The sequence below is a fragment of the Danio rerio genome, chromosome 14, assembly GCF_049306965.1.
Source record: "Danio rerio strain Tuebingen ecotype United States chromosome 14, GRCz12tu, whole genome shotgun sequence".
NCBI lineage: Eukaryota > Metazoa > Chordata > Actinopteri > Cypriniformes > Danionidae > Danio > Danio rerio.
The window spans coordinates 45,534,019-45,560,087 of NC_133189.1; the positions used below are offsets into that span (position 1 = coordinate 45,534,019).

At 36.1% G+C, this 26,069-nt stretch overlaps 1 protein-coding gene across 11 annotated transcripts in view; it reads right to left on the minus strand.

The window, feature by feature from the left end:
• Positions 1-26,069, minus strand: part of drp2 (dystrophin related protein 2) — a 336,153-nt gene that overhangs the window by 20,862 nt on the left and 289,222 nt on the right. For all 11 annotated transcript variants that reach the window (XR_012389521.1, XR_012389524.1, XR_012389523.1 and 8 more), the window contains 5 exon segments: positions 24,912-25,069; positions 16,928-17,094; positions 12,808-12,919; positions 12,313-12,449; positions 9,272-9,337 (listed from right to left, as the gene is read on the minus strand). Coding sequence is in view for 7 of the 11 variants with exons in the window: in XM_073921452.1 (XP_073777553.1) it covers positions 9,272-9,337; positions 12,313-12,449; positions 12,808-12,919; positions 16,928-17,094; positions 24,912-25,069 (640 nt within the window). In the remaining 4 variants the exon portion in view is untranslated.

Consider the following 26,069-nt stretch of genomic DNA (forward strand, 5'->3'; position numbering starts at 1 on the left):
GTGGGGAACACCGGAGCACCCGGGAGGAAACCCACGCGAAGGCGGGGAGACATGCAAACTCCACACAGAAATGACAACTGGCCCAGCCGGGACTCAAACCGGGGACCTTCTTGGTGTGAGGTAAAATTAAATTAAATTAAATTAAATTAAATTAAATTAAATTAAATTAAATTAAATTAAATTAAATTAAATTAAATTAAATTAAATTAAATTAAATTAAATATGTGGGCAACAAAGCATTTTAGTATGTATGAATGGGACCACTTTGATCACACTGTACAGATGCAACTTCTCAAAAAAGCTAAGGAAAACTAATTTAATTTTGTGTCGTGTAAACAGTCAAATAACATGCTAATGTGTACTACAGTGCCCCTTGTGCCAATGCAAGAAACTGCGACCTGTTCAACATCTAACAAACAATGAAAATGAGTTTACTTGTTTAAAAGGTTCACCCTGTGCCTCCAGCAATAGTCCTGAACAACATAGGTGTTTTCAACACAACAGGGAGGCCGACAATGCTCCCTGTGCTTACCATTAGCAACACAGGGGTGAAACTTTGCTTTTAGCAATGCTCTGCACTTTCACTGTCTTAGCTTACCCTTAGGTGAGAGACTGGAGAGATTTCACTGCCTTACCAGGACAGCCTGTGAATTAGCAACAATATAGAAGCCTCTATAGAGACCATAATGAGGACTGCTAAGTGCATTCATGTCATGTTGCTAGGAAAGCTGCCAGAGCAAGCTTTGAATTCGGCTTCAGCCTACAAAACCCGCATAGAGCCTGGGAGAATAGCAGAAAGTCGATACACATTCACCCACTAGGTGTCCTTCAGCCAATGACAGTCTCCTGGTTAACCCATGCAACTCCTCCTAATTGAATGCGCTGAAGCATGCGTCAGTTAGATCCAATCAAATGCGTTACTAGCAATAGCAGGAGTGCGAGGTCAACTGGAGGTTATGGCTATTCACATATGTCTTTGTGGTGGTCTAAATTTGTTTCTTGCTATGTGGTTAGTGTTTTCTTTTGTTAGAAAGTGAGTATGCAACAAACAATTTCCTCCTCTGTTCAAATGGACATTGTGTTTTGAGATTCAGAACAGCGGCTTATTCGTTCTGATATGCTGTCTGTTCTTCAGATGAAAGGCTGTCACTTTAGACCACTTACGCTGTCGTTTCCTAGCAAATTCGGCGAGTCTAGAACATCAAATACCAGTGGATTTTTTTTTTCACCCCCTCGATCTCCAGGTCCTCTAGTTATTATTCTGGATTAGTTTGTAAAAGCACGTACGATCTTCATTCCCTTAGCTATGACGTTCTTACTTCAGATACTACACCCCGAAACATCTGACAAGAATTTAATTTTCTATTAGAGTTCAAAGGAGTTCTCGACAATGTGGGAAATAAATAAGGCGCCACTTCATTAAGCACATGCTCTCTATCACTCATATTTTGTGAAGGACAGAACTATCAGATAAAAGTGAACAGATTTTATTGGATTGCAAAAGAGATGTGTTTTTTTTTTCATTCTTTTCCGAAGAATCTGTACAGTTATAAAATGCCTGTCTTTTCCAATTTATCCAACACTTAGATCATGCTGTGTATTTTAAGGATGCACAAATGATAGGGCATGAATTGAAAGCTTAAGAGTTTTCTAAAAGCACAATGAGATCAAAGAACCAAGCATGAACATGCAAAGACAGAGTAAAGGATTTATTAAGAATGAATAATGTCTCACTGATAATGTTGTGTATCAACATGTTTATTTTATGTCAATGATGTTTTAGTGGTCGGACTAAAGAAAAAATTGGCTCAGTTTGCAATCTGATTAAAAAACTAATTAAATGCATGCAGGATTAATGCAATATTTTACTTTATTGTATCAAATGACTTAATGCTTGTGCACTGTTCAAATTTACTAAACTTTTGTTATGTTCAGGATGAAAACATCCACTGAATTAAACTGTTGTAAAAAAATACATCAGATAAATATTTATTTCTCTCTCTCTCTCTCTCTCTCTCTCTCTCTCTCTCTCTCTCTCTCTCTCTCTCTCTCTCTCTCTCTCTCTCTCTCTATATATATATATATATATATATATATATATATATATATATATATATATATACATATATATATATACATATATATATATATACATATATATATATATATATATATATATATATATATTTTTTTTTTTTTTTTTTTGTTAATCAACCTCAGTGCTGATAAAAACAACTAAATTGTTTAGAAAATTACCAGATTTTAACTCTTTACTTTCCAAGTTCACAAATGATGTCACTGATTTAGTGAAAAACACACACAAAATGAAGTATTTTCAATATAAAAAGTAATTGTGGATTGGATTTTTAAAAACCTTTTATCACAGTCTTGAAAAGTTGAGCGATTAATAAGAGCATTGGATTTGATACATTGTTAGATTTTCATTTTATCTTCCTAATTTACTGTTGGTAGCCGTTTTTGCCCCATTGACTTTCATTTTAACCACATTTCAAGAGTTCACACTTGGCTGACGATTGATTATAAAGCTTGTCTGGCATGCTGTCCCGGGAAAGAGCCCTGAGTTCATAAGATCCTCGAGCCCAGGGCTCCCTCCCATTTGCAAGGCGAGAGAGGAGTTTGAGCTCAGGTATCTCGAGAACTCTCCTGCTGTAGTAGCTAATGAACAGATAGTGATTGCTCTTAAGAAATAACTACTTACTAGGAGCTTGTCTATGGTGATTTGGATTAGTCAATTAACGTGAGTTGCTTGTTTTTGGACAGTGGGAGAAAAACAAGGAAAACCCATGTGAGCACGAGGAGAATGTGTAAACTCTGCACAGAAACGTTGGCTCGCTTGGTAAGGACTAGAACCAGTGACTTTCTTGCTGTGAGGCAACAGTGCCAACCACTGGGCCACCGTGCCACTCGTCTAGGAAAGGAGAAGAAATAGGGGTGAAAGGGGGGATTCTTCAAAACAAAGATGGCTGTGATATGGAACTATATGGTGAATGATAAATTGGATAACGCGAGACCAGCCGCAAGCAATCATAAGCATGTGATCCTTTCGAAATAACCTTATAAATAAATTTCACTTGATGGCGTATAAATACACAGTCTTTGTTTTTGTTTACTCCATGTAGTTCTGAGAGTTGTTTGAGAGATATTTGTATATAAAAATGAGACACTTCAAGGTATGTAAAGGTCACTCTCACAGACATACACACACTTTAAATGGAGTTAACTTGTTAACAAAGGTTCAGCGACAGAACCATGCCTTACTTTGTCTCCTTAACCAATCACCTACTCCCTAAAACTTATTTAAGCCAGACCAGCCCTCTAGCATCGTTCTTCTGATTTTTTCGAACCCACCCTGCCTCCCTCTATTCCCTCACTTCTCATTCACAATCCTATAACTCTTTCTTCACTCCTAGGTTAAATCAGGGGGGTCCAATCACTTTACCAAAATAATAAAAAGACGGTACCCCCACTCTGCGTCTCTGGGCATCATCGTAAGATGCCCGATCAACCTACCTACCTATCTGTTCACTGTTTATCCTCTTACTTTCCTTTCTCTTCATTCCAATGTTTTCTTAGCATCCCCTTCTTCCCTACATCCCAACAATAATGTCTAGCTCAAAGTGTGCTGAGGTCCATGTCGGGGAATTTGTTGTTATACTTCAAATAAAATCCATCAACCAAGCTTATTTTTGCACAGGCCTATCAAAAGGAATAATGGTGCCAACTAATGATAAACAGTAAAAATGACAAATGTTACCTTTTCCTTACTAAAAAAACCACCAACATTTAAAAATGCATGATTATATGGTGTCATGGCTTTGTAATCAAACGAATGTGGTTATAATGGAAATCAATGGGGCAAACGCAGCCACCAACAGTAAATTAGGGAGAAAAAAATAAAATCAACCAAAAACAATGCATCAAAGGCAATGTTGTTTCACATTTCTAAGACTTTGATAAAAGGTAAAAAAATCCAGTTCACAACTACTTTTTATATTGAAAATGCATCATGCTTTTTTTTTTACCAAATCAGTGACATCATTTATGAATTTGGCACTTAAAGTGTTTAAAAATCCTGTTATTTTCTGAACAATTTAGTAGTTTTGATCAGGACTGAAGGTAATACAGATTTATTCAAAACATTTTTAAAAAATAATCTGATGCAGTTTTACTGCAGTAATTGTGTGGATGTTTTCATCCTGAGCATAACAAAAGGGTAGGAAATTTGCCCAGAGTGTATTGTTGAGTTTTGTTAAAAATTCTAAGCATTTTCCCAAAATATATGTCAAAATAAGATTTGTCACCAAAAATCCTTCTGCTAGCTGAAACACATTTTTCGTGGCAAAATTAAGACACAAAATCACCCCAGAGTGGATGAAAACATCCTCAACAGAACACAAGGGTTCAAATAAAATTCCAAATTATGGTCAAAATAATGTTCAGTCATGATTTATTCATCATTCATTTTCCTTCGGCTTAGCCCCTTTATTTATCAGGGGTCGCCACAGCGAAATGAACCGCCAACTTATCCAGCATATGCTTTACGCAGCAAATGCCCTTCCAGCTGTAACCCATCAATGGCAAACACCCATACACTCTTACTGACACACATAAACTACAGGGGGAAACCGGAACATATGGAAGAAACCCACATCAACAAGAGAAGAACATGCAATCTCCGCACAGAAATGCCAACTGACCCAGCAGGGGCTCGAACCAGTGACCTTTCTTCTGTGAGGCAAAAGCGCTACCCACAGTGCCACCACACCACCCTCTATCATCATTTAGCTTAAAAATATATTTGTATGTAAAAATTAAACAACATGCCAAAGATGTCAAAAAGTGATCATACCAACTCACTTACTATTCTTCAGCTTAGTCAGGGGTCGCCACAGCGGAGTGAACCACCAGTTACTCTGGCATATGTTTTTATGCAGTGGATGCCCTTCCAGCCACAGTGATTATCCTAAATTAGAATCTATTTTCAATGATGTAATACTTCTAGATGAAAAAGGCTAAAAACCTTGTGATTTGAAGGATGGAGACAAAATAGAATGGTTTAAAATGTCTACCAATATTGTTTTTCTGTGCTACACTGTGATCCTTGAACCTTTTTTAATGTTTACAAATGATTCTTAATTCTTTATAATCAGTGTTTTTGGTATATAAGTTATTATTACACTAAATGACCTTGAAGTGGTGGAAAATTCTGTAAATCACGATGAAAATGTAAGGCGGCAATTACATTTAAAGCCAAATTCACTTTAAAGACAAACAAAGGCTAAAAACCCCACACATCCCAAAAGTGTTTTAAACATCCAGACAGAATTTTCTATTCTAATTTCCTCAAGGCTGTTAGCCTTCTGTGAGCTGACGATCTCAGAACATTTTACACGTTCAGGCAGACTCAAACGGACCCTTGTGAAACATATTAACTAGTGACAACCGAAAACAACGAAAATTGTTCTGAGCAGCAACAACTAAAGCAGACGGCACTGATGTGTGTTTGGGGAGACCAGAGATAACATGGCAGAGAGGGAAGAGACGATTTTGGAGAATTAAAAAGGACAGTAGAGGGGAAGAAGTGGGTTAGTGATTGATATTAGGAAGGAAAGGGGGAAATGAAATAAGACATTGAAAGGCAGGAATAGAAATCAAGCATATGACAGAGGATGAGACAGATGAAGACAAAAGGACACAAGTCGAGAGAGATTGTGTGTGTGTGTGTGTGTGTGTGTGTGTGTGTGTGTGTGTGTGTGTGTGTGTGTGTGTGTGTGTGTGTGTAAGAGCTCTGGTCTATTTGTGGTGCAGATAAGAGCTGAGACAGTTGGCATCACAGTATGGTAGTGGAGGCAAAGGGCTGGTCTGTGCGTTCATGTGTGTGTGTGTGCTTGTGTGTGTTTTAAGGGGTTGGCAGGGAAGTTCGATGGGGCAGAGGAGCATAACCCTGAACGTTTGCTGCAGTCACATCAAACCAGTCACATTGGGCTGTTAACTTCGTTCTCACAGCCCAAGGGTTTGTTCAGCCAAGCATGAAGTTTCTGTCATCAAAAACACTTTGAATGCCAGGCGCTCAAAGTTAGAGATTCTAAAAAGCCTTTATTAAAACAAGCCTTTAAGACCATGTGAATTTTTTTAACAATGTTTATTTTGGGACGGCACGGTGGCGCAGTGGTTAGCACTGTCACCTCACAGCGAGAAGGTTACTGGTTTGAGTCCTGGTGTTACATTGACCAGTGATTAGCAACTAGCTACTTTTAGCGAACTACCACTCCCCGCATGCACCTCGCACACACCTGTTCCTGTTACCTACTGATTACACACACAGCCTAAGGATCATTATTCATTATTAACTGATTAAATTGACTTTATAAACAGCACACACACACACACATTTCAGCGCTGAGTCTTGTTAATCTTCGTTTTCTGAGGCATATGTAATTTATTAAAGAGGAAAAAAAGCCTATATTGTCTTCTGCTACCACAGCAAATTCCATCTCTGCATCCCAAATGGCACACTATGCAATTAATCACTATTTACTTGTGCACTTACACACTCAACAACACAGTGTATGAATTTAGTGTCATCCCAATTGGAACACTAAAGTGTTTTTACTTACTGGAAATTCAAACCATTTCCCAGATGACATTTGATGGTTGCCAAATTGGTTAAATAAATGACCAAACAACCAAATAATACCTGCCATGCTTATAATCGTACTCACCATTGGAAGGCGGCATAATCTTGTAGGAGAATTTAGCTTTCACCATCCAAAATAAATAAAGTAAGCCAAATTCAGTGCCCAATAGCTCCGCCCCTTTAGATATGTGAGCAAAGCTGTAGTCGTGGAGCGCATAAAGTGTCCAACATTCCACACGTATTTTGAATGACTGAATAAGTGCATCTTAACATTTTAAAGATGTGTGAATGCACTACTTATACTATGCACTACTACACTATTTATATTACAAAAAGGTAGAATATAGTGCATTGCCAGTAAGTAACAATTTTGTTGTCTTTGACTCATTGGATGGAAGCGGTGCTTAATGGATATTGTATCGACCCCCTAGTTTTTCGTGATTCCGCGATCACTGAATCCAACGTAAAATTGCATAAAGTCGAAAATTTTTGCAACCCTGCAAAATTCTCAATTTAAACGCAAAATTATCGCAAAAATGTAAATAATCTCATAAAACATCCATTTACAAACCATATAGTCAAATTATATTTATTTCAGTTTGCAATGAATTGCTTTACATGACTTATAGACGTTGCATACACAGCGCACATGACGTATTTGTGTGTCTCTCGAAAAATGACATTTCACCTGCGCCCTTACAATCATTACATTAAAAGGAATGTGGGTTTTTAGCTAGTGCAGTAAGCAGACGCACATGAAGCAAGAGTGACTTACATCTGAAGTCAAAGCAAAGATGGGATTAGATATCCTGTGGCACGAATCGGTGTTCTAACAAACGGAGCAATGGAACAGACAGACGGAAAGATGAAGGACATTATTTGTGTTTGACATATATGGCTGGTATTATGATGTGCGTCAAATCGATAAATTATTTCGTTTAACTCTTTCCCTGTAGTTAACGAGAGAAAACGCTTCATTGCCACTGAGGAGTTTTACAGCAATCCGCATTTTAGATGCATTATGGTAGGGAAAGTCCTAACACATGTGCTGAGTGAGGTACATGATGTCAGATGCTCTGGCGAGCGAAATCTGAGAGAAAGTAAGATCATGGATAAAAATAAGAGTTATACAACTTTCCTTTGGCTAAATCCCTACCATTTTAGATCTGTGTTAGATCTTGACTTGACAAGACACCGAAATAAAGAAGCTTTATTTTTATGATTTGTGTCATTGTCATTGTGTCAGATTGCACATCCAACATAGTAGGCTACCTAATATGGTAAATAATAATATATAAATAGGATATAGTTAAAGTCAGAATTATTAGCCCCCCTTTGATTTTTTTTTTCTTTCTTTTTTAAATATTTCCCAAATGATGTTTCACAGTATGTCTGACAATATTTTTTTCTTCTGGAGAAAGCCTTATTTGTTTTATTTCAGCTAGAATAAAACCTTTTTTAATTTTTTAAGAACTATTTTAAGGTCAAAATTATTACCCCGCTTTGAGCTATATATTTTTTCAATACAATAACTTGCCTAATTATCTTAACCTGCCTAGTTAACCTAATTAGCCTAGTTAAGCCTTTAAATGTCACTTTAAGCTGTATAGAAGTGTCTTGAAAAAATGTAATAAAATATTATTTACTGTCATCATGGCAAAGATAAAATAAATCAGTTATTATGAATGAATTATTAAAACTAGTATGTTTAGAAATATGTTGAAAAAATCTTCTCACCATGGGAATTACCATCACAAAATCAGTTATTCTTATTGCAAAAAATGCCCTTCAAAAATCTTGAAGAACTAGGGGGTCTGATTCTGGTTTTGCACAAAAAAATCTAATTTACATCATTGGTTGGGAACATGACTCAAATAACCACTCTCTACAAGTCAACCAACACATCTGAATGCAAAAAAAACATCGAACCTTGAAGCAGATGAACTACAGTAGCAAAACACCTGGTCTTGGCGGTTTCCTTGGTCTGTCCTTTAGCTAATTTTATGGCATTTCAGCTGGAAAATGCTGCCTGTTCATCTAAACACCAAACAGGGAGACCAAAAAAATCATTGCTGCTTGTTTTTTTTTCCCAGCAGTGAATTAAAAGAAATTGTATTTTTGTGTGATATTAAATGTAAGTTGCCTGAAGTACCGAATTATAACCCCCACGGGTATAACTGTGTGCAAGTATGACCAAGCTTTAAACATGTTCATGTACAAATTCAAATCAATGTGTGTGTGCTTCCAGAGCGTGTAATGTGCACTTCATCCAGGCCAGAATGTGACTGATGTGTGCTGGCAGCTCCCTCGAGCCCCACAGACCCTGTGTGTGGAGCGTTCATTCTTCCAGTGGAGAGCAGCTGACCCATGTCCAGCCTGCTGAATGCCATCTCTCACCCTCATTCTCTTTCGATGCCCTCTCTCACTTTTTCACATCCTTCTCACTTCCTCTAAGGCTACTATTAAGACCCTGCTGTTGGGAACACTGTGTGTCCATGCAAAGAGGATCAATATGCCAATCGGACTCTAAGGGAGTGAACAGAAGTGGCTGCTGGGAGAATATCAGAGCTGAAGTGAAGCGTGATCGCTGTCCGTGCGAGACTGAACCCATACCTGCTGGCAAAATGCTCGATCCGGCTGTGCGTGTCTGCATGAGGCAGCCTGGGAGATGAGCAGGGCCTGTCAAAACACCAACACACACATCTGTTAGCAAAGTAGCTTGTTATGTATGAATGCTTGGGTGCAACATGTCTTGGCTGGTCTATGAACTTGGTCAGGCTGTTTGGGTTAAAGGTTTTAGAAACGTTTTAGGGAATTTTTTTGGGTAGTCATTATGGATGACCTTAATCATACAGATGAGTGGGCTCTGCGTATGCACCAGACACTCTCTTAACACTCCATGTTTCTGGAAATGTTTCTGTGCAATTCTTAGTGTGCAAGCTTGACAATGAGTGAGCTTGACAAACCACCTGTAGGAGACACACTCTTTCTCTACACATGCTCGGAAAAAAATTTTAAACTAAGATTTATCATAGCATTTAGGGATGCACGATGTATTTGCAGCCAAATCGATATCAACCGATAAATGCTGTTTTTAATGGTATCATTATCGGTCCGATATCAAAATTAGGCCGATATCTTTAAACCAATAGATTTCATAATTGTACAAAACAGCCTGGCTTGCGCATGCACGGGTAGAACTTGTCCAGACTTGTCCAGTACACTATAATGAAGCTTTCCTCACATTGTTTATTCCTTTAAAGTATGTCTGTGTGGTATTGCTGTGCATTAATAACTCAGTAATTAACCATACTCCTTAACATTGTTTATATGTTTGATAGATCGTCATTGTGTATTTTGGTTTAAATCGCCTCAGGAAACAATATTAAATGTGTAAACATAATGGCAGTGATGCATTTAATTTGTTTATATGTCCTAATCAATGTGTTGTTTGTCATGTATTGTTGATGCAAGAATGTATTTTGCTTGATCGGCTAGCATTGTATGACAGACAAGCAGCACCCACATGTACATGTGTTCAAAAGAACTTATGACACATTTCTGAAGTAAAACACAATATCTGTATTTAGCTTTTTACTCTAAACTGTCAAAACACCTCGGAAAACACTTTTTAGGACATTAGATATTTGTGCATACTGTATGAACATTACTGTAACAGGTTTTATTCAAGCTTATTCAGCTGGTTTTATTTTCATTTTATTTAAAATAATTTATTTTGTTTGTTTGTTCATTAAGTCCCGTTTTGTTATTTAAGTTATTTTTTTATGCAAGTCAAGTTGCATGTTAATTTGCTATGTGAAGAAAAGGAAAAAATATATATTTTTTATGAGGTTTTTAAAATAAAATCAGTTGTTTGCTGTGTAAAAATACAACATTTTTAAATATTTATATTTATATTTATTGACCAATACATAGGATATATGCCTCAAAATCATGAGTAATCGGTCATCGATATCAGCCAAATAAATCCATATTGGTGCATCCCTAATAGCAATTATATACTGCTGCTTTCTAATCACTTGAAGTGCTTCTTTTATTCTCATTTGCATAAAATTGTCTGCTAAATGAATAAATGTCAAAAACTCATCTAATTATTAGGACCCATCCAAAACTCAACTAATTATTACCTAACCCATCCAAAACTCAACTAATTATTACCTAACCCATCCAAAACTCATCCAATTATTATCTAACCCATCCAAAACTCATCTAATTGTTTTGTATTTAGTTTCTTAGCAAAATAATGTTTAGATATTATTTACTAGAAAAAAAATGTAACATAGGTTGACCTAAAATGGTTTGTGGCTCTTGTAGCTGCAACATATATAAAAAAAATAAATAAAAAAATAAAAATAAATAAATAAATAAATAAATAAATAAATAAATAAATAATAAATAAATAAATAAATAAATAAATAAATATATATATATATATATATATATATATATATATATATATATATATATATATATATATATATATATATATATATATATATATATAATAACTGGAATTACAAATATGTACATATATGTTCTATATACAGCTATATACAGTATACATAAGAATTTCATTTGGGAATGTCAGGAAACCAGCTTTATTAAGCAAAGACCAATAAACAATCTAGGTTTAATTTCTTAACTAAATACATCTGGTTTTAAGGAGGTTGTGTATTCTAGTAGCTGTTATCTTGTTTAAAGATATGGATCTGTTGGAATGGAAACTGTTCATTTACTCATTTACTCATCCAGTACTTGTTCCACTGAAATTTGCAACCCAGGCTCATTCCGATTACGTACCCATATATACATTTCAGGAGAGTGCAAAATATGTCCCAGGAGCTACGTTTTTTTGAAGTTTTTGTTCTGTTGGAGGCTTTTTCAGATCTGAAATTTCCGTCACGAGTGCCATGTACACCTGCTGTTCTCGTGTAAATCCACCAGTGGCTGCTTTCAACTGATTAACTGACTGACCGATTAACCGATCGATAACCCCACCCTCCCCCTTTCCCTATACCCAATTTAGTGTTTTCAAAAGCATTGATTAACTCACCCACCCCCTTCCCTAAACCCAACCGCAGTGTTTTAAAAAGCAATTCAGAAAAAGAAAAGCTATCGCCTGATGTTTCACTATATTTTCAGATTTTACCACATTCTCACCCTGTTGATTACTTGTTTATTTTTTGGCTTCTGTTTTTGTCTTACCTGCTTGCTGGAACCGGACTCAAACCCCGTCGAATGTGTCGAGCTACCGGACAAACTATTAACAGCAGAAAAACTGCCCACATGCATGTTAGAGGTTAGCTGCAAAATCATTTTAAAAACGAAATGTAGCCATCCGTACTTCTGGCTACCTAATTCCCAATCTCCAGAAACGCATATAGGGCTACGTTTCAGAATGAGCCTACATTGGAAATTTGACATAAACCTTTCTAAAAGCAGCCATCAAGACCAGCCTAAGACCATCAGACCAGCACATGCTTGTTAAAGATGTGCTTAGATTCACCACAGAAGTAAAGTTATTCTGGAGTGCACTGTGTTCAGTCCCACGGCACTTCACTTATGAACCTTATGAAGAGCACAACGGCACTACGGTGTGATTCTCATCAGCGGAGACAGAAAGTCAAACTCACGTCTCAGAGCTCTCCACCTCCAGTACTGATTGAACAGGCAGGTATCCCCTCTGAGGGTGTTTACTAAAATACTGCTTCGAGCGGAACTTGTTCTTCAATGTCTTCGCGAAGTCCCGCATCTTCTCACCTGAGGTCGTCTGGAATGATTCAGAAAGAGAGAGGAAAAGAGAAAAATTAGTATGAGCGATTGAGACATAACTCTTCCTCCACATAACATTCCTTCATCAGTACAGAACATTTGTCTTTCTCCAATCTCTATCTATCATCTCTTGAGGAGCTACACAAAGCCGCTGCGTAATAAAGACACCCACCTATAAAACTCTAGAGTGGAGCATGGGAAAACCATTAAGCAAATGGCCCTGTGTTGTATTTCACAGCATGAGATCAATTCAGTTCAATTCATATTTATTTTGCGTAGTGCCTAAGTGATTAAATTAGAAGCCTTCAAGCAAGCACGGAAGCTGCCAGTTGGCAAGGAAGAAGCCGCGTTTGTACCGGGGTGTAGTACTCCATGATGGGATAGTGTAGTTTCTTGCCCTTGGTTGTTCGGCCCGTCAGAAAACACGTCTGGCAGATGTCCACATTGAATTGTTTTAGACTTCGGTATCTGAAACACATTGTGATGAAACAGAGATGCATTTTACATACAGATATAGATGTGTTCATTTTAGAATGGCTGACTGTAACAGTTTACTACCAGCATGGTGGATAGTGATGGGTTTGCCAGCAAATCAAAGCACTTTCTATTGAGTTATGTTGAGTAAAACAATTCCCCAATGTGTATAAAAAGAGTATTATTACCATACATTGCCAATCAAATATTAAAGGTGCTGTGAGTAAATTTTGACTTTTCTAAAGCATTAAAATACCATAATACGTTTGCAGATATTTAAGAAACATGCCAAGTGAATATTCTTGTTTATCTGAAAAACAATGTTGAAGTCAGATATTTTGCTTTGAAAAAGTGCATTCCATGCTGAAACGTCTGTCTTTGTTTTTTAACCCGCCCACTGCCAGTTTAGCCAATTATATTTCAGCACCCCGGGCTGCCTTTGTGGAAAATTGCGTATTTTGTTCATTGAGTAAGAAAGGCTATCAAAGTACGCATCCGTGACCAAAATGTGACCTCCGGTGGACATTAGCAGACTTTGAAACGAGATGCAGATTCAGAGTTCCACATGAGGTTATTTACAATTATCAAATAATATAAACATTACAAATGTAAACATTAGATGAGCAGGTTACATTGTTACTCTGTGTCCTAACAACACTCTACATGACGAGATTTGCAGAAATAAGTAATTTGTCTGTTTGAACTAGACGAAAAATGACAGAAATTGAAATACAGCCATTCAGAAGCACAGAATAGTGCACTCACTGCACTCCAACAAAATGGTAATGTTTATAATATTATTAATACATATTAAACCTCTTTGACATTATTAAATGTACACTGTCACAGTTCTGAAGTTCAATTTTCAAACAATTTATTTTATTTTGAAGATCTGAGGTGAACTCTCTGCTTTTCTGCTTTCATTCAAACTCACATTGTTAGCGTCTAACACTAAATAAAGCAAATGAGGTGTACTTAAGGGGATCATTGTCAGTTTATCCTGTTGTTCAGCTGTGATAAATACAAGTCTTTTCTAATATATATATATATATATATATATATATATATATATGCACACACACACACAAACATTTGTATATCTATCTATCTATCTATCTATCTATCTATCTATCTATCTATCTATCTATCTATATATATATATATATATATATATATATATATATATATATATATATATATATATATATATATATATATATATATATATATATATATATATATATATATATATATATATTCATTTATTTATTTCAGCCTTTAATCAGCAATTATGCTCAACAGTCCCGATGGTGTTTTCAATCTGGCAACCTGCGCTTGTGTGTGTTTTGAACCAGGTGTGCAATACTTAGTTCATCCACTTGGTGTCAAACTTACATACTGCACCCTTAAGGATCAGTATATTTTTTTGTAATAAATTTGTTACACATGTTATGTAACATGGCACCTTAAAATAAAGTGTAACCAATTTTTGCAGTAATTTTAAATAGTTGGCTTAAAAGAACACTTTTTCTTTTTGTAGGCTCTTTTTACAACTCCTTTGGAGTTGCATTTTACCATTTTTCAATCCATTTAGGCAATTTCTGGGTCTAGTCGAAGCACTTTAGGCTTAGGTTAGCTTAGCATAAATCAATGAATCAAATTAGACCATAAGTATCCCGCTCAAAAATGTCAAAGATAACTGTGATCATTTAAAGCTTGATACGTCTGTTGTTATATTTTGTTCTTTGTAATCACATAGTGGTGTATTGAAATTATTCTTCAATGCAGAAGTGCACTCGTTTTGCGATTGTTTTAGAGCTTCCGATTCATGGAATGAATGGTAGAAATGGCTAGGAATAATAAACAGCAAAAAATGGTCAAACTACTTGCTCTACAAACAAGTGTTTGTATGACTATACAGACAAAGTAGAATAAAATAATAGGAAATATAAGTTTGTAACATCAAGCAGTAGAAGAAGCTGTTTTAATGTCTAAAAATGAATGGAAATGAATGAGACTGGAAGTTTCGAGCCAAAAAGATGGCTAACCCGCTCGAATGCAAAGAATAAGGTAAATAGAAAGTTCAAAGAAACAGTATTACTTTCTGTAACAATAAATAATCAATTTTGACTCATTTTAACACTTCTTGAATAAAATAAACAAAGCAATACACAAAGGAGACGAAATACTCATTTTAGAAAAAATTTTCAAGGGGCATTTAGTGGTTTTTGCATCTAAACTCTTTATACTATTCTTATTACTCAGCTAGTCTTTTCTTTCTTACTTTTATTTTGTTAAATATAACTCATTCAACTATATAAAACATTTAGATGAAAGCCGTTTTATTCAGCATCTCTTTAAAAGGAAAGTAAGCATAAATAATAGATGAACAAAAACATTATTAAAAATGAAACAAACGAACATAACATAGAACAAAATCTTTTGCCAAATTATAAAGAAATAAATATAAAAGTGTTCACAGATTTCTCTTTTCGGTTAATGTCATTTACAAACACAAATTAAGCCATTAACTTTTACTGTTGAAGTTAGAATTATCAGCCCCCTTGTATATTTTTTTCCCTCAATTTCTGTTTAACCGAGATATTTTTTTCAACACATTTCTAAACAGTTTTAATAAGACATTTATAATAGCAGAATTATTTTATCTTTGTCATGATGATAGTAATAATATTTTACTAGATCTTTTTTAAGGCACTAGTATTTAGCTTAAAATGAAATTTAATGGCTTATGGTTATTTAGGTTAATTAGGCAAGTTTTTGTATAATAATGGTTTGGTCTGTGGACAATCAAAAAAATAATAATGCTTTTTTGTTAATGCTTAATAAAGAGTTCATAATGCACTCAGAAATAAAAGTACGCGAGTTGTCACTGGTACAGGTACACATTTGTACTTAAAGGGTCCATATTGGTACCTAAAATATATATATATATATATATATATATATAATTAGTACCTAAAAAAAATAAGAGGAACACTTTTGTACTTTTTAGGTACTAATATGTACCCTTAAGGTATTAATATGGACCTTTTAGGGACAAATTTGTACCTTTTGAAAAGGTACCACTCCAGTGACAACTCGCGTACCCTTATTTCTGAGAGTGTGTGTACTTATTATAGTGCTACCCAATATTACTTTCATCACGATAGGGCAAAGACTAGGTTCCAAATAATCCAAATATGTTATATTTTAAGTCCAAACCTAAAAAAATGTTCTGTTTTTTTCTGTAAAACATGGGTAAGATGTTCCAAAGGAATGAACTCATTTACCATTAATCAATTCATTCATTCATTCATTCATTTTATTTTCAGCTTAGACTCTTTATTAATCTTGGGTCGCCACAGCGGAATGAACCACCAACTTATCCAGCATATGTTTTACGTAGCGGATGCCCATCCAGGCGCAACCCATCACTGGGAAACATCCATACACACTCACTCACACTCATACACTACGGACAATTTAGCCTACCCAATTCTCCTGTACCGCGTGTCTTGGTACTGTGGGGGAAACCGGAGCACCCGGTGGAAACCCACGCGAACGCAGGGAGAACATGCAAACTCCGCACAGAAACACCAACTGACCCAGCCGAGGCTCGAACCAGCGACCTTCTTGCTATGAGATGACAGCACTACCTACTGCGCCACTGCGTCGCATATCATTAATCCAATTAAGTAAAAAAAAAAATCTGGCAGCAAAGTTTAATTTATAATACAATTTATTTTTGGCTGATGAAAAAATGCATAAGGTATACCCAAAATCAATGAAACTGGATCAAAACCCAACTGCATGCTAAAGATATATTTGGGACATATTTAAAAAAATAAAAAAATAAAAAAAAATAAAAAAAATAATAATAATAATTTTAACTTCAGCTGTATATATAATACATAATATATTACTCCCCCTTTCGAAATGTACTTCTACAATCTTGAAACCTTTAATTAGCAATAAAGAACATATTTTAATCATGTATCTCACCTGAAGCCCTTGATAGGGCACTGTTTACAGATGTAGCAGCGCGCCTGGTGTTTAGCGGTTTCAGCCACAGTAACACGATGCAGAACTGGAAGCCACACCACCGACTGAGGCTCCAGACTCATCCACTCCAAGAAGTGAGACAACTCGATCGCCGACTTTCCAGAAACCTGGAGAAAACACACAAGAGAAAGACAGCAACAGTTAGCACCATATTGCTCATTGTGCATGCCTAATTAAGCACCAAAACAACTGGCATATCCGTCGTTGAATGAACTTTCTCGACCCATAGGGAATCGCGGAAACAATCGCAAAAGAAGCTGGACCTTGTTACGACGACACGATGGAAAACGGATGACAGGCTATAACCCTAATAAAAGAGGATGAGATAAAAGTCTGGAACGTGCTAAATTCTCATTAAATACGCATCGGAGATACATTAAAGGGTTGATTTCCCTTGGGCGCATTCTGAGGCTCGGGCAAAGCTTTATAATTAACATGAGCATCTCTAGTTTGGCCCTCGGTAGTCGCTGGAGTGTGTCGTCTCCTGAGAGGGCATGGCTGTGTATGTGTGCCTCTGTGTGTGTGTTTTAAGCAGCGTTTGTAGTCTGGGACTCGTACCAAAGTCTGCACTGTGCTGGAGTCGAGCTGAACACTCCAGAAGTTTCACTGAAACAACAAAAGGAGATCTTCTAAACAGTCCACGCCACTGGGAGAGCCGAGGGTTTCTCTTGAGATGCTTCATAACTTCAAACAAAGTGAATCAGTCTTTTCATCTAGACACACGCTGGCCAGCTGAGCCGCATCATTGTCAGTCTGTCAGGATTAATGAAGCAAAAATTGGGGGAATTGGAAAGCACTGATTGGCAGCACGGTGGCATTTCGGCCATTAATAAAAAATAATAATAATAATAATAATAAAATTCTAATCATGTGTGTCTGAATGTGTGGATATGCTCTTGAATGGAATGGGATTTAATTAAGGGTTGACACACATGAGGATAAAAGCTTTAAGGCCATTTTGCAGGAAACCTGAGGCCTACACCGGTTTCGTAATTAGGCTGTCGGTGAAATGAAATGCTGAAAGGTTACGTTCCATTGAGACGCACACCTACATTTTCAGAATTACAGCCTCGTAAGAGTAATGAGAGATAAGATGATGCCAACTGGTATTACTTATTAACCATTCCTCAGTGTGAATTATTAAGTCTAAAACATACTCGACATTAGGTATGCTAAAGCAAACCCATTCAAAAGTCATTTAACATGTATAGTTGTGTTTTGACACAATTCATATGACTTATTGTAATTAATTTTACTTACCATTAGAATGCATTAGAAGCAAATAAATTTTTTATTTTTTAGCTTAGTATACACTCACCGGCCACTTTATTAGGTACACCTTACTAGCACAGGGTTGGATCCCCTTTTTCCTTTAGAACTGCCTTAATCCTTCGTGGAACAGATTCAACAAGGTGCTGGAAATATTCCTCAGAGATTTTGGTCCATATTGACATGATAGCATCACGCAGTTGCAGCAGATTTGTCGGCTGCACATCTATGATGCCAATCTTTCATTCCACCACATCCCTAAAGGTGCTTTATTGGATTGAGATCTGGTGACTCTGTAGGCCATTTGAATACAGTGAACTCATTGTCATATTCAAGAAACCAGTCTGAGATGATTCGTACTTTATGACATAGTACATTCTCCAGCTGGATGTAGCCATGTTCTTGGCTTACAGGAGTGGCACTCAGTGTGGTCTTCTGCTGCTGTAGCCCATCCGCCTCAAGGTTGGACAAGTTGTGTGTTCAGAGATGGCAGGCACTTTTTTCCAGGGGTTTCAGTACAGCGTAACCGCTACTACGTCATCGGGTGGGCGTGGTCTATCTGTGAATTTGCATAGGTCACGGATCATGCGCAGATTGTGAAAACAGCCGTTTGATTCAGATACCTGTACGTATTCGCAGGGGTTTCGTGTCCAATACCTTTTATACGCAGTACAAAATAGCTGTCCTGATCGCAGGTGTTTCATGTGAAGTCAGTGTATGTTATATTAAACAAATTAACTTAAGATACCTCTCAGATTACATTAATACTGTATAACTTAAGATACCTGTCCTCAGGTATCCCAGGGCTTTTGTGTCAAATACTTTATATATCATATACAGTAACATCAGATACCTGTCCTGATCTCAGGTGTTTCATGTATGATCACTTTTATATTAGATAACATCAGATACGTGTCCTGATCTCAGGGGTTTCATGTATGATCACTTTTATATATATTAACATCAGATACCTGTCCTGATCCCAGGGGTTTCATGTATGATCACTTTTATATATATTAACATCAGATACCTGTCCTGATCCCAGGGGTTTCATGTATGATCACTTTTATATATATTAACATCAGATACCTGTCCTGATCTCAGGGGTTTCATGTATGATCACTTTTATATTATATACAGTAACATCAGATACCTGTCCTGATCCCAGGGGTTTCATGTATGATCACTTTTATATATATTAACATCAGATACCTGTCCTGATCCCAGGGGTTTCATGTATGATCACTTTTATATTAGATAACATCAGATACGTGTCCTGATCTCAGGGGTTTCATGTATGATCACTTTTATATTATATACAGTAACATCAGATACCTGTCCTGATCCCAGGGGTTTCATGTATGATCACTTTTATATATATTAACATCAGATACCTGTCCTGATCCCAGGGGTTTCATGTATGATCACTTTTATATATATTAACATCAGATACCTGTCCTGATCTCAGGGGTTTCATGTATGATCACTTTTATATTATATACAGTAACATCAAATACCTGTCCTGATCCCAGGGGTTTCATGTATGATCACTTTTATATATATTAACATCAGATACCTGTCCTGATCTCAGGGGTTTCATGTATGATCACTTCTATATTATATACAGTAACATCAGATACCTGTCCTGATCTCAGGGGTTTCATGTATGATCACTTTTATATTATATACAGTAACATCAAATACCTGTCCTGATCCCAGGGGTTTCATGTATGATCACTTTTATATATATTAACATCAGATACCTGTCCTGATCCCAGGGGTTTCATGTATGATCACTTTTATATATATTAACATCAGATACCTGTCCTGATCCCAGGGGTTTCATGTATGATCACTTTTATATTAGTTAACATCAGATACCTGTCCTGATCCCAGGGGTTTTATGTATGATCACTTTTATATATATTAACATCAGATACCTGTCCTGATCCCAGGGGTTTCATGTATGATCACTTTTATATTAGTTAACATCAGATACCTGTCCTGATCCCAGGGGTTTCATGTATGATCACTTTTATATTAGTTAACATCAGATACGTGTCCTGATCCCAGGTGTGTCATGTATGATCACTTTTATATTACATACAGTAACATCAGATACCTGTCCTGATCCCAGGTGTTTTGTGTATGATGACTTTAAATAAAAATAGAAAATAAATATGAGTTATGTTAATTAACTAAGATCGAGAAAGAAAAAATTAACCACGATTTATTACAGAAAATGTGGTATTTATTTGTATAAACATGACTGAATACCATATTTTAAACTACAAAAACACGGTTAATCTTACCACAACCATTATTATTTGGTTTAAAATGGAAGTACAAAAGCCCAGAGACAGTAAAACGGAGTAATACGGATTAAAACGAGGTCACCTGTTTTTGCTAATGAAATCTTTAAAATATAACATTATAACAACAAAAAATAACATGTATGATTGTTTTTTGCTTCGTTATCCACCGCGGTAGGTTCTTTATCCATAATCATCCTGTTTGAAATGACCGCGCTAAAAAAGAACCTGTACTGCGCATGATCAGTGACCTCTCAGTATTTATTTATTTTTTTAAGGGGGCGTTTCCCAAACACAGACCGAGTCACGCCCATTTTACGTCGTGGTAATGAAACCCCTGGAATTTAGTGCATGCCGTTCAGAGATGCTCTTCTGCAGACCTCTGTAGTAACGAGTGGTTATTTGAGTTACTGTTGCCTTTCTATTAGCTAGAACCAATCTGGCCATTCTCCTCTGACCTCTGGCATCAACAAGGCATTTGCAACCACAGAACTGCCGCTCACTGGATATTTTCTTTTTTTCGTTTTCTGTAAACCCTAAAGGTGGTTGTGCGTGAAAATCCCAGTACATCAGCAGTTTCTAAAAAAACTCAGACCAGCTCGTCTGGCACTAACAACCATGCCACGTTCAAAGTCACTCAAATCACGTTTCTTCCTCATTCTGATGCTCGGTTTGAACTGCAGCAGATCGTCTTGACTATGTGTACATATTTAAATGCATTGAGTTGCTGCCACATGAATGGCTGACTATAAATTTGCATTAATGAGCAGTTGTACGTACCTAATAAAGTTGCCATTGAGTGTACTTTACTGTATAAAAAAGTTGGGTAATGTTTGGGATCAATAATTTTATTAGTTTGTTCGTTCGTTCATTCGTTCATTTAATTATTTATTTATTTATTTATTTATTTATTATTTATTTATTCATTTGTTGGTTCATTCAAACAGAAACCGTTATTTAAATACTGTTACAAACACTTTTTTACTGTATTTTGTAAGAAAGAAATACTGGCTAGGTAAGTTTAAAAACATTAAACTGTCTACATTTATTTGAGCAGCATTGTAAGTGCAACAAAAAGGTTACAGCAAAAAAAGGAGTTTTCCTTTACAAAAAAAAAAAAGATTTTAAAACATATTTTTATCATTTATATGTATTGATTTTTTAGGGGATGACTGGGGTTATATACCCCATATTAAAGATCTATTAGTAGAAATACATTTTTATATAAATTTTAATATTTGTGTTAATTTTTATATAAGCTTTCATTGTAATAATTATATTACAATAATTTGATAAAGGAGGGACATACATTAACATATTTATACAATGTGTTTAGAGAGCTCTTAGGAATATTAATAGTAAGCAAAATACTCACTGTCAATAGAAAACCATTCTAAAATATAAAATAATTTTGGTTTTAAATAATATTCTAGAATGTTTAGAATATCAGTAATAAAACGACATCATACTTTTCATATTCCAGTTATAAATGATTGATTTCAGATATTGATTTCACCAAAGCTTTACCTGTATATCTAAGCTTCTATCAAAACATCATGACCAATATAAAGAGAAACGTTTAAAAATAGCCACTGTTTTTTTGCTTTTCTGTTAACCTAGCCGTTAAAGACACTTAAGTTACACACTTCACTTTTAATAGCACAGAAGATACCTCTATTGTCCCCTTGAGGACACAAGTTTGATGCAGGCACAGTAAAGGCGAAATCCACGTTTAATAAGAACAACACGACAACCAAGCATTTGCGTTGGGAGCGTTTTCGGTCAGTGACTCACTAAAACCCAATGGAATAAAGTAACAGAACAGCTCTTTAATCTCTCCGCGTTCCAGCCCAAAAACCCAGGAGAAGCAGAGCCCAGTTAGAGAGAGAGCGAGGCCAAGAGAGAGAAACGTGACAGGCAATAAAAGTGAGAAAGGAAAGTGAGAAAGTATGCCTCTGGTACAAATGTTTAAGAAGATTTGCTCATCACAGAGAGTGTAGAGGGAGGCCTTTCATCATATCAACAGAAAGTATATCAGAGGAAAAGAGAAAATGAAAGAGGGAATTGGGTTAGAGGAGATGAACGATCGACCAGCCAGAAATAGTAATCGGCTGGTTATTGCACCAAATGCGAGATTGGCAACTGGCGAAAGTTTTTTAGTTTTTTTATTTTAGCCATTTTCTATCCCAGACTTGCATACAAACTACACTGCAATGATTTTCTAGTACAAAGTCTATAAATGGAGTGTTAACAGAGGCCAGACATGCTATAGACAGAGCACAGGCATTTCAGCACAGGCCACAAGTTATGCTGCTTTAACTGCATGCATTATTGACTTTTTCATTTCATACTTCCACAATTTCATGGTGTTAAACATTAAATTGCATGAATATGCAGATAAAACAAACACATAGTCTATTACATTAGCGTTAAGCCATTCGGCAAGGTAGCCCAGGCAGACAGATAAATTCTCTGTCATCATGGCTCCAAAAATTCATGTATTTCATTAATCCTGTCTGAATCATAATATGTTTTTTTGTGTATTTTATGTTGACAAAAATTGACATCAAATGAAATAAATGTACATATTTCAAACTAACATAAACTAATACATTTAAAAAATTGGCACATTCAGCTAAAGCCTGTTTGAACTAGTCTATGTGTTTTATCAATCACTAAATTTATTCACACACAATGTGTTTGTCCATTCCAGTGTGCTACTTTTCCATTGTATTTTCCAGGAACACATAGTCCAGCATGTTAGTGTTAAGCTGGTTGGCAAAGTAGCCAAGGCACACATAGTCTATTACATTAGTATTAAGTCATTCGGCAAGTTAGCACAGGCACGCATAGATAAATTGGCTCCATGATCATGGCTCAATAAATGTATGAATTTTATTTATCCTGTCTGAATCATAACAGTTTATTTTGTATGTTAGGCTCACAAAAACTGATATCCAATTAAATAACATTACAAAATTTGGCACATTCAGCTAAAGACAGTTTGAGTTAGGCTGTGTTTTGTCAATCGCTAAATTTATTCACACACAATGCGTTTTTCCATTTCAATGTGCTAATTTTCCATTGTTTTTTCACCCCAGGAATATATAGTCCAGTATGTTAGTGTTAAGTTGGTTGCTCAGTAGCCAAGGCACACATAGTTTATGACATTGGTGTTAAGCCAATTGGCAAGGTAGCCCAGGCACGCATAATTAAACTGGCTTCATGATGATGGCTCCAAAATTCACGTATTGAATTATATTCATTAATCCTGTCTGAATCATAACATTGTTTTTTTTTTTTTTTGTATGTTATGTTCCCAAAAACTTATATCAAATGAAGTACATGTACATATTTCAACTAATGAAAACTAATACACTACAAAATTTGGCACATTCAGCTAAAGCCTTTTAGGATTAGGCTATGCATATATCAATTGCTAAATTTATTCACACAGAATGCGTTTTTCCATTCATTTGCGTTACTTTTCCATTGTTGTTTTTCTTAGGAACATATAGTCCAGTTTGTTAGTGTAAAGTAGGTTGGCAAAGTAGCCAAGGCTCACATCACAGTCTATTACATTAGAGTTAAGCCATTCAGCAAAGTAGCCCAGGCACACGTAGATAAATTAGCTCCATGATCATGGCTCCAAAAATGTGTGTATTTCATTTATCTTGTGTAAATCATCATGTTTTTTTGTTTTTGTTTTTTTGTATGTTCACAAAAACTGAGATCAGATGAAACAATTTTACATATTTAAACTAGCGAATGTGCTACTTTTCCGTTGTTTTACAATGTAAATGTGCTTGACAAATTTGCATGACCGTTATGCCTGTGTCTTTTGAAGTCATTATATTGAAATGGTTTGCTCTCACTAGTTTGCAAAGTGTGAAATACTGTAAGAAAATTGGGGGTGGTTTTACTGAAATATCAATAAGTAAATGGAACCTATTGTCTTCAGAAAAGTTCAGATGGTATTTTGTGCTTAGAATATTTCTATGCAACGTATATTAAATTCCAGCCCAGCAGGACTAACCAATGAAATAATGTAATTCCTGCATTATTCCTATAACCGCAGAGAGTCAATTAAAGTTTTATTTAGCCTGTTTACTGTTTTTGTTTTGTAGGTTTTATGTATCATCATTTCACAAAGTTCAATCATTGTGTTTTTACTTTAAATAATAAAATTATTTATTTTTATTATTATTATAATTGACCTTATGTAAACATAATTAAAACAGCCTACTTTGCTTGTAAGAAAATCTGTAATCAGCCATAAAAAACAAGCTTGGTTCATCACTTCTGGTTAACTCTTACCATGTGAGAGATAAGTTAAGTCTTACCATGCGAAAGCAGCTGCGGACACTGGGCTCTACATTGCTCCCTCCAAAGGCCGCCACCTCCCCGAGCTGCCGTGGGACCTGAATGGCCTCGTGCAGTAACAGACTGAGATGTTTCTGATCTGTCAGGCCGCCTGGACCACACACCTGTCGGAAAAGGTCTGCAGTAGACAAACAGAAGACCTGGTTCAATAAAAGAAGACACTTGGGAAAAGAAGCTCTGCGACAGTGTGCAGAAATCTGGAGGTGGGCAAACTGAGAAAGTGAGACTTAAATGTCGTTAGGTTACAGAGGTGTGAGGCGAGATGGCTCACACTTCAATGTTTGAGGTGTTGGAATAAAAAAAAAGAAAAGAAAAAGAACAGAAGAAAAAAAACTTAAAATATACAAAATTTTCATTTACATGAATGCATAGTTTTCTGCTCTTTGTAGTTAGATACTTATTCATTTTCTTTTTCGGCTTAGTCCCTTTATAATTCTAGGGTCCCCACTGCGAAATGAACCGCCAACATAGTGGATGCCCTTCAAGCTGCAACCTATTACTGGGAAACACCCATACTCTCTTGCGTTGACACCCACACATACTGTACACTATGGCTAATTTAGCTTATTCGATTAACCTATAGCACATGTCTTTGGACAGTGGGGGAAACCGGACCACCCGGAGGAAAGCCACACAAACACGTGGAGAACAAGCAAACTCCACACAGAAATGCCAACTGACCCAGCCGGGGCTCGAACCAGTAACCTTCTTGCTTTGAGGCGACATTGCTACCCACAGTGCAACCGTGTCGCCTGTAGTTAGTTAACTAAAGCACTAAAAAATGTAATAAATAATCAACAAAAAACAAATAAACAGATACAAAGTTCACAGGCTGGTAGATACTCTGAAATCTGTTTTTGACCACATCCTCAACTTACAATGCAAGTCATATAAGCAGCCAATGAGCTTGCTACACATGCAGTGAAATTAGTACTAAACTGGTCGAAAAGGTAGCCACTAGTGTTAAGCCATTAGGCAAGGTAGCCCAGGCACACATAATCTAGTTCACTAGAGTTAAGTGAGTCAGCCAAAGTAGCCAAGGCACATATAGTCTAGTAAACCACTGTTAAGTAATTTGTTAAAAACATAATAGCTATGCAAAACAGAACCTATTTTGA